Below are 15,865 nucleotides of genomic sequence, written 5' to 3' on the forward strand. Positions count from 1 at the left end.
CAATCCGCCGGCGAGCGGAGCGACGGTACAGACGGACTAAATCATTATACGACCTTAGAGAGGCCAGACGCATTCAAAAGAAAATTCAGCGTCGCCTTGCTGCACTGCAAAATCAACGCTGGAAATCGTTTTGTGAGGCTCTCGACCCGCGTAAACCTCTGTCGGTTGTCTGGAGAACAATCCGTGGACTTCGATCACCTCCTCAACAGCGTCGTCCATTTAAGTCTTTAGCCCTACATCAAGGACGCCGAGAAGTCGAGGTAGCCGAAGATTACTGCGCAAGGATCGCGGGTCCGGCGCTCACGCATTCACCTTGCGCACCTATTCCCATTGTGCCCCCTTGCTCCCGAGATCCTCGTATGGACGCTGCTTTCTCCATCGAAGAACTGGAGGCCGCACTTGCTGGGTGCAGGCGATCTTCGTCACCAGGACACGACGGCATCACATACTCTGCGCTTGCAAACCTTGGTCAGGAGGCCAGAGATGCCCTTCTTGGCCTATACAACGCATCATGGCGTGACGGCCTGGTCCCTACAACGTGGAAATCCAGTCGGCTTGTTCCGCTCCTCAAGGCTGTCAAATCTCCGTTGGAATTGTCATCTTACCGTCCAATAGCACTGGCCAGCTGTGTCGGCAAGGTAATGGAGAGAATGATCCTTACACGGTTAGAATGGTACCTGGAATTTTACAACGTCTATCCAGAGGTAATGGCTGGTTTTCGACGTGGCCGCTCGTCAATAGATAGCGTTATCGACCTGGTAACATACGTACAACACCAGAAACACCTGAAACGCATCACTGCGGCCCTATTCCTTGATGTTAAAGGTGCGTACGACAATGTAGATCATCATGCCATTCTGGACGCCTTAGAAGCTGTAGGGATTGGTGGACGCACCTTTTGCTGGATATGCAACTATTTGAATGGAAGGTCTTTCTTTATTTTGACTGAAGATGGACCAACGCCATCTAGCTATACCAGTCGTGGTGTACCGCAAGGCGGAGTACTCAGCCCTACCCTTTTCAACCTGGTGCTCGTTGGTCTCGCTGATTCGTTACCGCGAACCGTACAACTCTCCGTATATGCAGACGACATTTGCATATGGGCTTCAGGCGTGACACGTGTACAAGTTCGCGCACGACTTCAGAAAGCCTCAACGGTTGTGTCAAGATACCTAAGAAGACAAGGCCTGGAGCTTTCCGCTGAGAAATGTGCACTGGTTGCTTTTACTCGCAAATCGATGGCCCCGTATGCTTTGCGGATTAATGACCAAATTATACAATATAGACGAACGCACCGATTTCTTGGCGTCATCATTGATAGAGACTTGTCTTGGAGCCCTCACATCTCGTACATGGCAAAGCGTTTGGCCGCCATTGTGGACCTTCTTGCGTTTCTCGGCGGCAAGTCCTGGGGCGCAACAGTACCATCAATGTTGCAACTATATAAAGCACTGTTTTTGGGCTTCCTGCGGTACAGCTTACCTGTAATAGGAAATACTTGCACCACGAATATTCGCAAACTACAGAGCGTGCAAGCCCAAGCACTCAGGACTTGTCTCAGTCTTCCCAAAACAACGTCATCGATTGCGACAGTGGCCATAGCCAGATACGCTCCTTTGACAGTATACATTGATACAGACGTCCTGAGAACGCACATCCGACACCTGACTCGGATTCCCTCACACCATCTTGCTTGCATGCCTGCAAAGAGGCCACTTTCAACCTTTGCTAAAACTATTGCAAGACATCAATCGTACTTGCCATCAGGATTTACGCCCGCTACACGATTGTCAGATCCATTGTGGTGTCTGCACCGGCCGCAAGTTGAACTGACAATTCCAGGAATCAGAAAGAAAGCTGGAGCGCCATTGCAAGCTTTGAAACAAGCAACTTTGGAGCACATTCACAACGTGCACAGATTCCGCCAACATGTATACACAGACTGTTCGGTAAAACTCAACAGCTCTGCTGCTGCAGTCATATTCCCGGCACAATCTGAGGAAATCAAATTAAGAACTTCATGTGTGACCACATCGACGGGTGCAGAACTCGCGGCGCTCCGTGCTGCACTTGATTTCATTAAGCAGAAGCCACCGCAACAATGGACAGTCTTTAGTGACTCCAAGGCAGCCCTTCAGTGCATACGAAGCCCAATGCGCCACGGACCCAATGAACAACTGGCCTCAGAAATTCGGCACATATATCACCAAAGCTATGACAAGGGACACAACATAATCTTTCAGTGGCTTCCAGGACATTGTAACATCAGCGGGAATGACCACGCCGACGAAGCCGCCCGTTCTGCACATGAAAGTGGTCAACGAGTCTTCATTCCGCTTTCACGAACAGACGCTGCGGCTCAGCTGCGATTGATGTCCCGTGAGTGTACTTTGCCCCTGTGGGACTCGAATGTTTTCACAATGTGTCGGTTGCGTTCGTTGTCTCCGGACATACGGATGCACCTCCCGCCTGGATTACCCCGACGTGAACAGACTATGATCTACCGTCTGTGGCTAGGCGTTGCCTTTACAAACGCCTACGCTTTCCTCATAGGAATGGCCAACAGCCCCACGTGCGACACATGTAACATCGACGAGACGCTCGCACACATTATCTGTGTCTGCCCGCGATACAGTGCTGAGAGACAAGTGATGTGCAGAGTGCTGGACCAGTTGGACAATCGTCCACTTTCAGAACTAAAAGCTTTAGGCCAATGCTCCGAAAGAACATCCGCGTTGAAGGCCTTACTCGCGCTAGTAAGGTTCTTGCGGTCCACGGGGCTTCACGACAGACTCTAAGAATGCCGCCCCCTACCGCTCTGTAGAGTACGCGCTTTGTTCGTGCTTGTCTCCCTTTCTTTCTATCTCCCCCTTCTACTCTGTTTCTCTTTTTATCCCTCTTAACCCTTCCCCCTGCGCAGGGTAGCCAACCGGAACTACCTCTGGTTAACCTCCCTGCCTTTCTCTACATTATTTTCTCTCTCTCTCTCTCTTGACATGTGCAGCACGTTTTCTGGAATGTAGACACAGTAGCCGCACCTTCATAGAATCCTCTCGTTAATATTACGCTCAAGCAATCACATTCATGCATTCTAATGATGCGCGTGTGTTGTTTTGTTCGCACGTTAAGCTCAGATACTACAGTTTTAAAGACTTGGCGGGCTGACATGCTTGTTTCCATTTCTCTTCACATACGCTGCTGTTCGTTTTGCTTGACGCATTTCGCTCGGTCACATCTCCCTTCAAATACTTTAAACACTCATATACAGCAAAGCGACCATGTGGTATTAATGCAGTCACAAATCACTACTGGCCTGAACTGTTCGCTGTATTATATTTATTTTCTTTTTTCGCCTATGTATGTGTGTGAAGGGGGGAGGGAGATTAACTTTTTGGAAGTAATTTCTTTTGGGTCCATTAAGCGGTCATCTCACTCTGAGCGTTCGAAGTAAATGATACGTGTGTCAAACGGATGACATGAAAGCATCCAGTGTTCATTGAGACCTAACTTGATCCCTGGAGTAGCCGGCTTGTTCACATGCTAGAACTTCAGAGTTACTTGGGAAAGATGCACTTACAGTGCGAATGCACCGAGAAAGAAGTGCATCTGCGCACTGACTTGGCCGAGTATTCTAGCGCTGACAAATGTAAAGTGTGGTGGCACCGAGTGTAAGCCTACTACATCATTAAAGTGAAGTGCTTGGTTGTTGCCTTAGTCGTGTTAGCACTTACGACAAAGTCTCTATTGCTTCTCTCTTACACTTGTGACAATGGCTTGATTAGAAGGCAGCGTTTTACACTGAATACGTCTCTGTCCCACCCACAGGATACCCCATCCTCAGTGCAATATGGACTCGGAATGGAAGAGATGATCTTCAACCTGGCAGATTCTCATTTCTTCTTCAACGACCTCGAGGTGAGAGCTGGTCTCTCTTGCCTCTCCATAGTCAGATCAACGTAGCTGTGCGGGATAATGCGGTTAACCAATAGCGATGAAGCGAGAGGATGAAAAATAGCACAGTTTGAGCGTGCGATTAGACACAAAAAAGTGAAAGTGGAATGCTCAAACAACGGAGGCTACGATAGTTTGATCGCGTATCTAGATAAATATGGCTGAATTGTCAATGTTTCCTTTTATGAGTGCTTGCTTGTTATTTTTTTATGTATTACTGTCGAACGAATGAGGTTTAATCTGTTGTTTGTATCGATATTAAAGAAATGGGTTAATTACGGGTTATAACTAAAACCACCTACAGTAATGTGTTGTGGGCGATGAAGGTATGCATAATAAGTAAATAAACAAATGAACTAATAAACCAAGAAGCAAATAAATAAATAAATAAGTAAAATAAATCGATCAAATATGCTACACTCATGGTATAATGGCACTGCACACGCGCGAGGTGATCGCCTGCCCTGTGTGATTCTCTTTAGGCGTTGTTGTTTCCTGAGGAGGAGGAAGCGCTTTATTTAAAACTCAAAAGAAATTTACAAAGCGCTGTTTGTACTGACAGCTTAAAAGCTAGTAGCCAGCCCAATATCGACTATGCATATAGGTTATGCGTTAGGGAGAAAACACGCACGCTCGCATCCAACGTGCCTTCACGTGTGCCACTGAAAAACACACTAAAACAAATTTTAACAGCAACGAGTTTGTGCTAGATGCAGTGGAACGTACAATTCTATGTACGTATTAATCTATGTACCTACGAACTGTATTAATCGTTCAGCGTACAAGTTGCTACATTTTGGTAGGTTAAATTGAAATTAGAGGCTTGCCTAGTGATACGGCGTGGGAAAAAGAAGATACTCAATGGTAATATAGAATTAGTTTGGATTATGTTGCTTATCGTGATGCAGATCTCATGTTTTCGCAGTGACAAAGGATAAGATACCAAGTTCTTCAAGATAATTTGTATTTGAGAGGCAGAATGGGTTGGAGATAAGCATGCCTAATTTCCGTTTTTGAAGGCGCAGTAAAGGCGTTAAGTTTGCTACATATGTAAGTCACCAAGATTCAATGCTATAGCTAATGTGAGAGCGACAGAACGAAATGTATCAGGATCTAAGCACGTAAGGGAAAAAAATTGCTTGGCTTTTATCAGCACTGCCGTCAAAATGAAGCCACGTGGGTGGAAAGAATTAGGGGAAATATTCTTACGAAGCACACTACGCTGTTACACGGGAAGATCGATCGTATTGTTCCGACGAACTTGCTTGCTGCTGTTATATGCTTTGTGTACGAATACAAAGCATATGTGTTATATGCTTTGTGTTATATGCTTGTAAGTTTGTGTTATATGCTTTGTGTACGAATATGCTTTGTGTATTCTTGTTTTGTCTTCCTTTTAGCGCTTTTGCTTTCCAAAATATGCACCTACTAGCTCACCCAGCCGCGTTATCTTATAAAGTATAGTCAATAAGACTGTACGCTTCAACAAAGAGTTTAGTAGGTCTCATTGAGCAGTGCAATTTGTAATTGCCTTGCCATTTGTTGGGCGTGTTGGTAAACTGAAAGCATATTTAGCGCATATTTACCGTCCTTGTTTGCTGGTGCTAAATATGCTTTCTGCTTGTAATTGCCATTTCTAAATATAAGGCGAGGTCAAAAAGGACCTCCCAATTGTCGGGCTTCCATGAAAATACATTTGTTATATATTACCGAACAATCAGTTATTATTCGAGACTGAAAAATATAACAAAAAGAAAAAAAGAAAAATTGAACTGAAAGCTCCGACTATACTTCAGGAAGTGTTACAAACCGAGACTGGCGCTCACAGCGTATTGGAAAAACAGGGTAATGCAAATTACTCGTGTCATAGTGGTTGCTTTCTGCAAGTTTTGCCTTAAATGCTGTTTCTTTTTAGTGCACTGCTATTTTGCAGTGAAGCCAAAGGTTGGCACTGTGGTGAAGCTTGGTCAGTGTGCAAGTCGTGTTAAACTCAACTGCGGAATCGGCGTTCTTTTCAGAAAGAGAAAGGGAAGGTTAAATGAGTTGCTTTGATCTATGATATTTATTACAATGAGCTCATGATAATAATGATGCCGTTATCAAGATGCAGCTTTTGGCCGCAATACCTAAGAATGCTTTTTGGAAAACAATGCGTTGGTGCGTCCACATATTTTGGGGCAACTTTGCTAGTGGCTTGATTCGATATGCTTACTCAACTCGTGCTTCGGGCACTGACAGGCTTCGGTGTGGCAGATGCAATAATATAAATAATTCAATTGTAATTTACTCTAATATTGCCGATTATTGATTGCAAATTATTGTTTGATTGTCATCCAACTAATGTACGCTTCTTCACTGAATGCCGCGTTAGTGGCAAAGTTGCACCGTTTTAAGCTAGCGCCTTGTTAGTATAATACTATGTTAGTAAGAGGGAGCTTTAGTCCAAAGTCAACTCATATTTCCGTGTTCAAATACATGTAGAACGCAGTCTTTTCACCAGACAACTGCAGGACTGATTTTAAATACATTTGTTGCATCTGAGAAAGAACGTTGATTGTTATTGACTCGAGGAAACAGGATTTTGATTAAGGGCCTGTATTTCTTTTATCGTTCTTGAATGTTGACAAGCTAAAAAACAAATTAAAGCACAAATTTTACAAAAGCGAAAATCACACTTCTGTAAGCTGCATCTGTTAGAGCATCAAAGCGGACTCTTTCCATAACATGTACGCGTCTATTTGCACAGGTTTTAATTGGAACCTGGTAAGACAACTTCGATTGACATTGATCTAACAAGGGCCACGAATCTGCCGTATAACGAATTACGATGATGGCAGCGGATTCGAGGCGTTCACCGTCGAACTTCCGGTGAAACTTCATTGTTGTTCCACTTACTTCTTTAACGAAAATCCGGTTTTTGGGTTATCCTCGAAAGTAACTGGAACGTAAATGTATTTCGTCGCCAACTTTGGGAATGATAGTTTCGAAACTGGTGACATCCTGAAAATTGGTTCGAAGATAAATTGCAATATGCGCAGTAAAGTATTCAGGTAAAACTTAATTACTGCAACTTTGTTATGTATACTAGTGTGTGCATTTCAATTGGTCATGAAATTAAAGCTCTCTCCGAGTAATCCGCCTCAAGGACCCGAACTGCATCTGCGACAGACGATTTTTCGTTATTTTGCAGTTGGAAAAAAATAAAGAAAGAGAGAAGAAGAAACAGCGCCCGGTATACGCGTCAATGTGGACTTTGAAGACCTGTGGTTTTCGCTGTGTTCACATTGGTTCCAATCTCGGCTTACGCACTGCAATAACTGGTTTCTCTCGCCCAAAGCGCACATGACTGCTTATTTTATTTATTTATCTGTTCTTTTTCTTTCGTGCACTCGCGTTTTTTTATTTGTTGCGTGGGGTCCGTCTCCGCGATCAAGAAACACGTGTAGTGGGCTCTGCCTGACAAGCGTACGCTTTTAGCGGTTACACCAGGGACCCACGCCAGATGTTTCCAACACGACTGCTACGAACCCTGTCGCTTTTGAGGTCGCACGTACCTATTCTCCGCGCGGCCGACACAAATGTCCGACGCGTCGCAAAGGGCGCCTAGGTTGGTTTATGTCCTTATTAATTCATTTGCGCTTCTGAAGCGCCTCCGTAATGTAGGCTACGCTTGTCACATCAAGAAGCAGCACGTGCCACGGCAAACGTAGATGTCTCCTTTCTCGCCCTCTTCGGTCACGTCTTTGAGCTCAGTGCACAGAAATGGACGCTGGCCGAGGCATTCTCCTCCTTCAGTGTCACCCGCTCTTCGCCGCACCTTTGGCTTCATTAACACGGCACGTGGCGTTCTCTGCGGCGAAATCAGCTTTAAATTGTAAACAGCGGCAGTTAATATTCTTCGATCGCTTATCGGTGCTGCTTAAAATTGTTCGTTTTATGCGAAGCATATTACGAGGGCTCAACCCAGCTCCTCAGGCGCGGCGGTGACCATGAAATCACGTGACACCGTGACGTCACGACAGAGGAGAAGTGGCTTTGGCTCAACTCTTGCAAGACGGGCTGGGTGGGAATCGAACCAGGGTCTCCGGAGTGTGGGACGGAGACGCTACCACTGAGCCACGAGTTTTTTTTTTTTTTTGTCTTTATTCACAAAATGACATACATAAAAACACGTTGGACTACTTGGACCAACGTGACAAGCTAGAATTTCTTGAAATTCACTAATTCATCAAGATTACCCAACCAGTCAGGCGGATCTGCCTGTACACGATATATCTCACGTATGAAAATAATGCTTTCAACAAAATTTTCTCGCGCTGGGCGCGCATTCACATCGGCGTGCGTTACCGCCATCCGTGTCTTCCAAAGACTATGGAGGCCCAGGAGCATTATCATGTCATACGGAAAGCCCTGATGGCTGTCTACCGGCAGGAAACGTATACCCTGTGCTGTTATCGGCAGTTCCTTTTTAAGAGTTCTTTGCAAGACATCCCAATAAAAAATTGCATCCCAGCACTCAATGAAAGCGTGCTCAATGGTCTCCGGCTTGTTACATAGCGCACAGTTGGTCGTCCATGGTACAGATATTCCTTTGTCGGCTATCCATGTTTTGACCGGAAGGGTAGATGTATGCAATTTAAAGAAGAACGACTTTACGCTTGCTCTCACTGGCATCTTTTTAACTCTTTTTAAAACATCTTGTCCTGGGCCTCCATAGTATTTCATTCGGTACAATGGCACTGGCATCATAACGTCAACTAAATCCTTGTAAAGTTTCTTTCTTGTTACTGTGCTCAGGTACTGAAGGGAAAACCGAGCTTTTAATATTCGAAGGGAGTCGACTACCTCTCGCAAGTAGCCTTTAAGCCGGTAGTGTACAGGCTGTGCACTAGACACAATAAATTCAGGCAAAACGCTTTTCAAACGGATCTGGATCATCGTACGCAAGAATGAATCCCTTTGATCTCGTAAGAAGACAAAACGAGAAACAATCTGTCGTAAGAACAAATGCGACAATCCAAGTCCACCATGTCGAACAGGACGAAACAAGTTGGTACGGCTGACCCTTTCCCAAGTGGAACCCCAGATAAAAACAGCAAAGACTCTGTGTATTTTCTGTACATTCACACGGGTCATCGACAAAAATTGGAGGACATACCACACTTTGGCAATTAAAAACAAATTACAAACAGTTGCCCTTGCAAACATTGACAAATCACGACCCTGCCATCCTCCGGTTTTCTCTTTTACGCGCGACGTCTCATCCTCCCAGTACTGCGCGGCACTCTCGTAGTGCTCAAGCGGCACCCCCAAATATTTCGGAGGAGACACGGTCCATTGTAACTCCGCAAAGACAGACGGTGTGTTGTCCCAACTTCCATGCCAAAATCCGATGCTCTTGTTCCAATTGATCTCGCATCCGGTTTGCCTGCAATATCTTTTAGCACCGCTTATCGCCTCTAGTACACTTTGGCGATCTGTACAAAAGATTGCGACGTCGTCAGCATATGCAAGCACTTTAATATGGGACGATTCAAGCTTATAACCATTGATTTTTTCGTTACTTATTAGAGATAAACAGAAAGGCTCTAAATAAATTGCAAAGAGCAGCGGTGACAATGGACAACCTTGTCTCACTGATGATCTGAGTTTAATGTTCTCAATTAGTGTCTTATTCAGCACGATATTTACTATGCAGTCATTGTATATCATTTTTAGACCATCGAGTATAACTGTGCCTATGTTAACGTGTTCAAGGATACAAAAAAGAGTTTCATGCGACACACGGTCAAATGCCTTTGCTAAGTCCAGCTGCAACATAGCGACCCGTCCGCCAAAAATGTCACAGCACTCAAGAATACTACGGGCTACATGCACATTTGTAGAGATAGAGCGACCTTTTATGCCACATGTCTGGTGTGGTCCGACTAGAAATGTGATGACACTCTGCAGTCGTTTTGCTAGCACTTTCGTATAAACTTTGTAGTCGGTGTTCGTGAGCGTTATCGGACGGTACGCGCCCACAGATAGCAGCGTAGCATGGTCGTCGGTTTTAGGAATCAGCACCACGTGAGCAGCACGGAAAGAGAGCGGCATTTCTCTCGTTTCGTACGCCTCCGTGATGACTGCGTGTAAAATGGGCGCTAGTTCATCGGCATAAGCTTTGTAGAATGCGGCACCGAGGCCGTCTGGCCCAGGTGTCTTCCCCAGCGGTAGTTCAGTTATCGCCTGTTTTATTTCGTCTACGCTAATGGGTTTCTCCAAAAGGGCTCGAGTATCACCATCTAACCGTGGCATTAAATCAAGGGTATCCTGTGTCAGCGGAATGCTCCCACTTCTTTGTACACCTATTAAGTTCTCATAGTGCTCGACAAATGCACGTTCAATTTCTTCAATGTCGCTGGTAATAGTGTTCTGATACGTAATTTCTCTGATTTCATTTTGTGTTGCGTATCTCCTTTCGTCACACAATGCGCGCTTATTAGGAGTTTCCCCCAACCATATCTTCTCAGCTCGCGCCCTTATTACTGCGGATCGATACTTTTCGACGTCCATAGCCTCGAGCTCACCCTTAACTTCACAGATGTCCTTACCGTATATCCCGGGATTTGAGGCTTCCATGCTGATCATAAAATCAAGCTGGCATTGCAATTCTTCGATTTTTTCCCTTTCTTTATGGCGGAGCAGTGTTCCCCTTTCGATAGCTATCAATTTTACGTCGTTCTTGAATTGGTCCCATTCAGCCGCACGCGACTTTGCTGCAATGCCGGCCATGCTTTCTATTTTTTTCTTTACTTTTTCGTTAAATATCTCGTCCCCCAGTAATTTAACATTAAACTTCCATAACTGCCAATTGAATTGCGTTTTCTTTCTCTTGCCCCCAATTGTCACCATTACAAGACTGTGATCACTAAAAGAGACATGCTTTACCTCATACTTAGTGCACATGCTCGCAAAGTCAACCGTGGCGTACACTCTATCGAGCCGCGCACTACTGCCACGCTGGAAGTGTGTGAACACGGGTCGATTTCCATTTGAAAGCAACCAGCCCAGGTCCTCCAAATCATTCTCTTGGATTAGTGCATCTAGTACCTTTGCACTTTTGTCGCGGCAAAGTACAACTTTAGCTCTGTCCTCTGCCATCAGCACACAATTGAAATCACCAAGCATAACAATACGTTTCGTACACTGCAGATAAGACTCGATTCTTTCGAAAAAGGCTACGCGCTCAGTCGCGCTATTCGGTGCATAAACACAGATCACTCGCCAGGGGTGACCAGAAAATAAAAAGTCTATAATAAGCAAGCGTGCTGCTTCCGAGATAACAATGCTCACATCAGAGATGCCTATGTTGTTAGGAATGAATATCGCGCAACCACCAGATGTGCCCATAGCATGACAAATACAAACATTGTAGCGCGTTCGAAAGGTTTCCACCATGCGGGCCGTCTGATCCTCACTCTCGATTTTAGTTTCTTGCACTGCGACTAGATCTAAGTCATTTTCCAAAAACAGGCGGCTCACTTGGTACTGTCTTCTCCGGGCCGCTAAGCCCCTGACATTCAGTGTGGCTACTCGCATTGGCTTTTCAGTTTCACCGTGCATATTATGTGAGGAGCAAACGGGTCGCACAGCGCTCACCTCTGTACATGACCGCACAGCGTTCGCATCATTGCAGACGGCCATTCCTTGCAGTGTCATGTCTGGCACAGCTGAACCTTCTTCGACGGATGGCTGCCGGCGTGACAATCCATTGCCATCCGTGCACTTGAAAAACTTGCGCGACATGTTGAACAGGCATCCGTGAAGTGCAGACCCCAGCGCCTACTTCGGCGCCGCGTCCGCCTCGCGTTTATCTGGGGGAACGCTGCGCTTCGGCCCGAATGGTGAGCGTCGTACCGGTGCCGCTTTCGCAGGCGGCTCCTCGGCATTCAGGCCACCACCCGGGTCGTCGCTTTTCACCGTCTCGATGTGCGCCCGCTTATTCGATGATGAAGTCACGTCGGTCTCCATTGCGCTCGGCGCGTCGGGATCCGTCGATGTTGCTGAGCCTTCCTTGGCTTTTTTCGACCGGTGCAGCGCGTCCTTTGACAGGTCAGGCTGCCTTTCTTGCAGTGGCTGCTGTTCGCTAGGCACCGAAGTAACGGCTCGCTGCAAGGGGGCGGAGGCCGTTGCCGGGGGCATTGGTTGTGGTTCCAACTTCGCGTGTTGTACTGTCGCCGTTTCCTCAGCTTCTGCCTCGTCCATGACGAGCTCAGAAGAGTCAATACTCCTTATGGGCCCTGTGACGTTCGCGTATGTAGGCGCACACTGACTTTCGTCATGACCGAAACGTTTGCAGCGCGAGCATCGTGGCACCCGGCACTCTCTGCGAACGTGACCTTTTCCGTGGCAGCGCAAACAAAGCGGTGGTCTTCCAGGCACCACTAATAAAGCAGGCTCTCCGGCGACACGCAGCTGGTGCGGGATATCATCACTTTTAACACCAGGCTTCAACTTTAGATTCACCAGACGCGTAGTGGAGCCCTTGTCTGTCACGCCCTGTGCGCGCAAGCGCTCTCGTGAAACTTCCGTAACTTCGCCGTACGGCGCTAAGGCCTCGCGTACATCTTCATCGCTGACGTTATGGAGGACCCAGTGCATCTTAACACGTAGGTCTTGGTTGTTGGGATCAACCACCAGGCATCGCCGGCCCTTGACAGTAATTGTTGCAGCTGTTAGCAGTTTGTTGACGGCTTCCGAGCTTTTCATTGTTACTGCCCACACGTGGTTCATTTGGAAAGCTCCCAAGGCGACAACCTCGGGGAGCACTTTCAAGCTGTCCAGGGCGTCACGGTAGTCCTCAACTCTGTACGGCCGAGCACGGATATCGCCATGCAAAAAGACAGTATTAATAACAATCCGACCTTTCGGCAGTTGGGGCAGCATCACTTGGTAATCCTGGCTGTCTTCAATAACATTCCTGTTTCCGCGGCCAAAATGGGCCGCTGAGACCGCTCCTTCGGAGCACATGGTAGCACGTCCTTCCACCTCGGTAGCCAAGACGCGACCCCACTGAGCCACGAGTACAACGCTTCAAAGCGGTACAAAAGCGCCTCTAGTGAATGCGGTGTTGCCTTAGAAACGCGCTGTTTCTAAGGCGTGCGTCTCTTGCTCAGGCGCACATTTCGTTGCCGCGCCGAACGCTGCTTTGCTCGACGCTCACCGCGTCCAATGCGGGGCGCGTAGTCGCTGCCCTGTAGCCCATTGTCTTACACCCCTTGGCGGGTCGACGGGAACGCTGTCGCGTTCCACTCTTGAAGGCGAAGAAGTAATGCATGAGTTGTTTCTTCGTCTAGCCGAACCAAATATAGCCAAGCAACAGCAGTTCACCAGGCTAAACAGTGGTTCAACAACTAAAATAAAGGCTAGTATGCTTCGCATCCTGGGCTTAACCTTACCTAAGCCACAGCCATTTTTTAAAGATCTTTCTCTCTTTGCTCACAAAGGTTGCAGCACTCTAATTCTGCTAGCAGCTCTACACTAACTCAGCTTCAGAAGCAGAAATCTTACTTTAACAATCTGGACAGCACAGGTATCGATTCTGTGTATAGAGAGTAGTCGCGCGAACGAGGCCTGTACGTGCAGGTATACATCCGGTTGGTGAAAAGAAATGGAGCTGTATATCTTTTTACGTCATACATGATGGATTACTACTGGAAACCAGACGACGGAAAAGAGAAGATATGAAGATGTCACACATGCGCTACAAACGACACATCTTTATCTGAAGCAATTAGTTATTTCACATTTAACACGCGTTTTGATGTACTCTTCATTCCGAAACGCTTATTCGCAGTACACACACTTACTGCAATTAATCATCGGTGCGGAAAACAATATTGGGGTTGACGTTGTATGCGTTCGAGTGGTTGTTATCGTGACGAGTGGTTGCTATCGTGACGTCTGTTTGCGATCTCTGTCATGCTTAATGGGGTCACGACGTCTGCAGCTTTCATTTCATTTCATTTATTTATTTTCTGAAAGTGCCCATGAACAGCGTTACGCCTTAATATTGGTGCACTTGTGTTACACAAAGAACACAAAACCGAAAAACAAAACAAAATATCTCAAACAACAGAGGTACAAAGCGCAACAAAAATTGAATTAATCAAAAACATCAGTCAAATAATAACGAAGTAGTAGAGCTGAATATATCAAGATCATGACGCAAGGTATTTTGTTGCGTTACAATACGTGTTATAGCGCTATAGGTGCAAGAGGAATTCACGTAGAAAATGCTATTATTGCATTCTTCCAAAAAGAAGGGAAGGCAGTTGCACTCAAAGCAAGAATAAAGATGTGCGTAAGGAGTGGAACAAAATAGAAGAACAGCTTTGATAACAAAACGAGGTATACGGTCGTAAGCAAGATAACGCTTTCGTTTCAACTTAATTACAGCCGCCGCGATATCGTGTTCTGTAAAACTTGAAAAGTTGAAATGGTCTGTGAAGCCATACTGCCAGTCACCAGAGCTAGGTGCATGTGCTGTATTTTGGAAAACAGGAAAAATGTTCAGCAAATGCATTGGCGATATTGCGCAGTTTCTAAGAATGCCACGAGATGGGTAACTTATGACATTAATCTTAGCTCGCTCAGAACTGTAATCTTTTACATAGGACCAGAAACGTTTTGGATCGCATCTTACGCGCTCTTCGACAAACTTAATAGGTTCATCACTGTCTCTACGCATTACGCATTTCACCTGGCTTCACAAGACACTACATTTTTCGTACCACTCCGATGATTCTGTTTTTTTGAACTTCCTATGGCACCTTAGCTTTTTACGGAGTAGATCGCGTAATTCCTTAGAAAACCACGTAGGATAGCGAGCAGGACGAAGCTATTTGCAGGGAATGAAGGCTTCCAAAGCACACTTTACATTATCAGTAAGGATACTAACTGCTTTGTTGATATCTGTGGCACGGTACAATTCAGACCAGTCGGCATCTTTCAATTAATGGTAAAGACCTAGATAGTCGCCGTTTGGAAAAACAAAAGCGCGAACAGTCTCGCTGAACACGTGAATCGCCGCTAGAAAAATTGAGAATTTGAGCGGGGCATGCCAATGGTCAATAGGAACCAAACCGCTAACAGCAACAGAAAAATCAGCGACGCAGAAATTAGCCAGAATCAGATCTTTAACATTGCCAGCGGAATTCGGAACCGTGTTAAACTGCGTTAATCCAAGAAATTCGATAAAGAAGAACAGCGCGTCACAGCGAGGGGATGGTTAAGGCACGGATGTCGTGCGTGAAGGATCCCAAACAATAGACGGAGCGTTGAAATCGCCAGCTACCAGGACATTATATTTTGCAACATCAATAGCTTCAACTAGGTTGTTCATATGCTCATAAAACTGCACGTTACTCATGCTAGGAGGGAAGTAGGGTGCGTAGAGCAACAAATTCTCGCCACTTTTAACAGGAATTTCACCCCACACAGTCTGTGGTACAATCTCAAGGTCCGCACGCCTTATAACGCTAAGATTGTTGCGGCCGGAATTAGCACACCACCACCATATTTAACACGTGCATCATGCGCGCGGTCACATTTATGAACTGTGTATTCCGGTGGAAAGTAATTCTTGGACAGGAAGTCGTTGCAAAGCCAAGTTTAAGTTAACGATATCACATGGTAGGAATTGGCTAGCGCGTTCTCACAGAAATAGGAGGATTTCGCGCGTAGACCACGAACGTCTTGGTAAAAAACGGAGCACTTCATTAATAAGGTTAGAAAAGAAATTACGTTATTTTGTTGCTGGCATCCCTGGATGCATCATGCCTGCCGTAGAAAGGCCTGAAAAGGCAACCCTTCGGCCAAATGTCTATCGAGTTTATTTTTTCAAAGTCGTTCTCGTTCACTGCGACCCGGA

General features: G+C 46.0%; 1 protein-coding gene across 3 annotated transcripts in view; it reads left to right on the forward strand.

Moving 5' to 3' along the window:
• eya (eya transcriptional coactivator and phosphatase 2) overlaps window positions 1-15,865 on the forward strand; it is a 117,537-nt gene that overhangs the window by 67,985 nt on the left and 33,687 nt on the right. For all 3 annotated transcript variants that reach the window (XM_070539889.1, XM_065446975.2, XM_070539890.1), the window contains exon 10: window positions 3,826-3,915. In XM_070539889.1, the coding sequence (XP_070395990.1) occupies window positions 3,826-3,915 (90 nt within the window). The remainder of the gene's footprint in view (window positions 1-3,825; window positions 3,916-15,865) is intronic.

This window comes from Dermacentor albipictus, chromosome 6, assembly GCF_038994185.2.
Source record: "Dermacentor albipictus isolate Rhodes 1998 colony chromosome 6, USDA_Dalb.pri_finalv2, whole genome shotgun sequence".
NCBI classification, from domain to species: Eukaryota; Metazoa; Arthropoda; class Arachnida; order Ixodida; family Ixodidae; genus Dermacentor; species Dermacentor albipictus.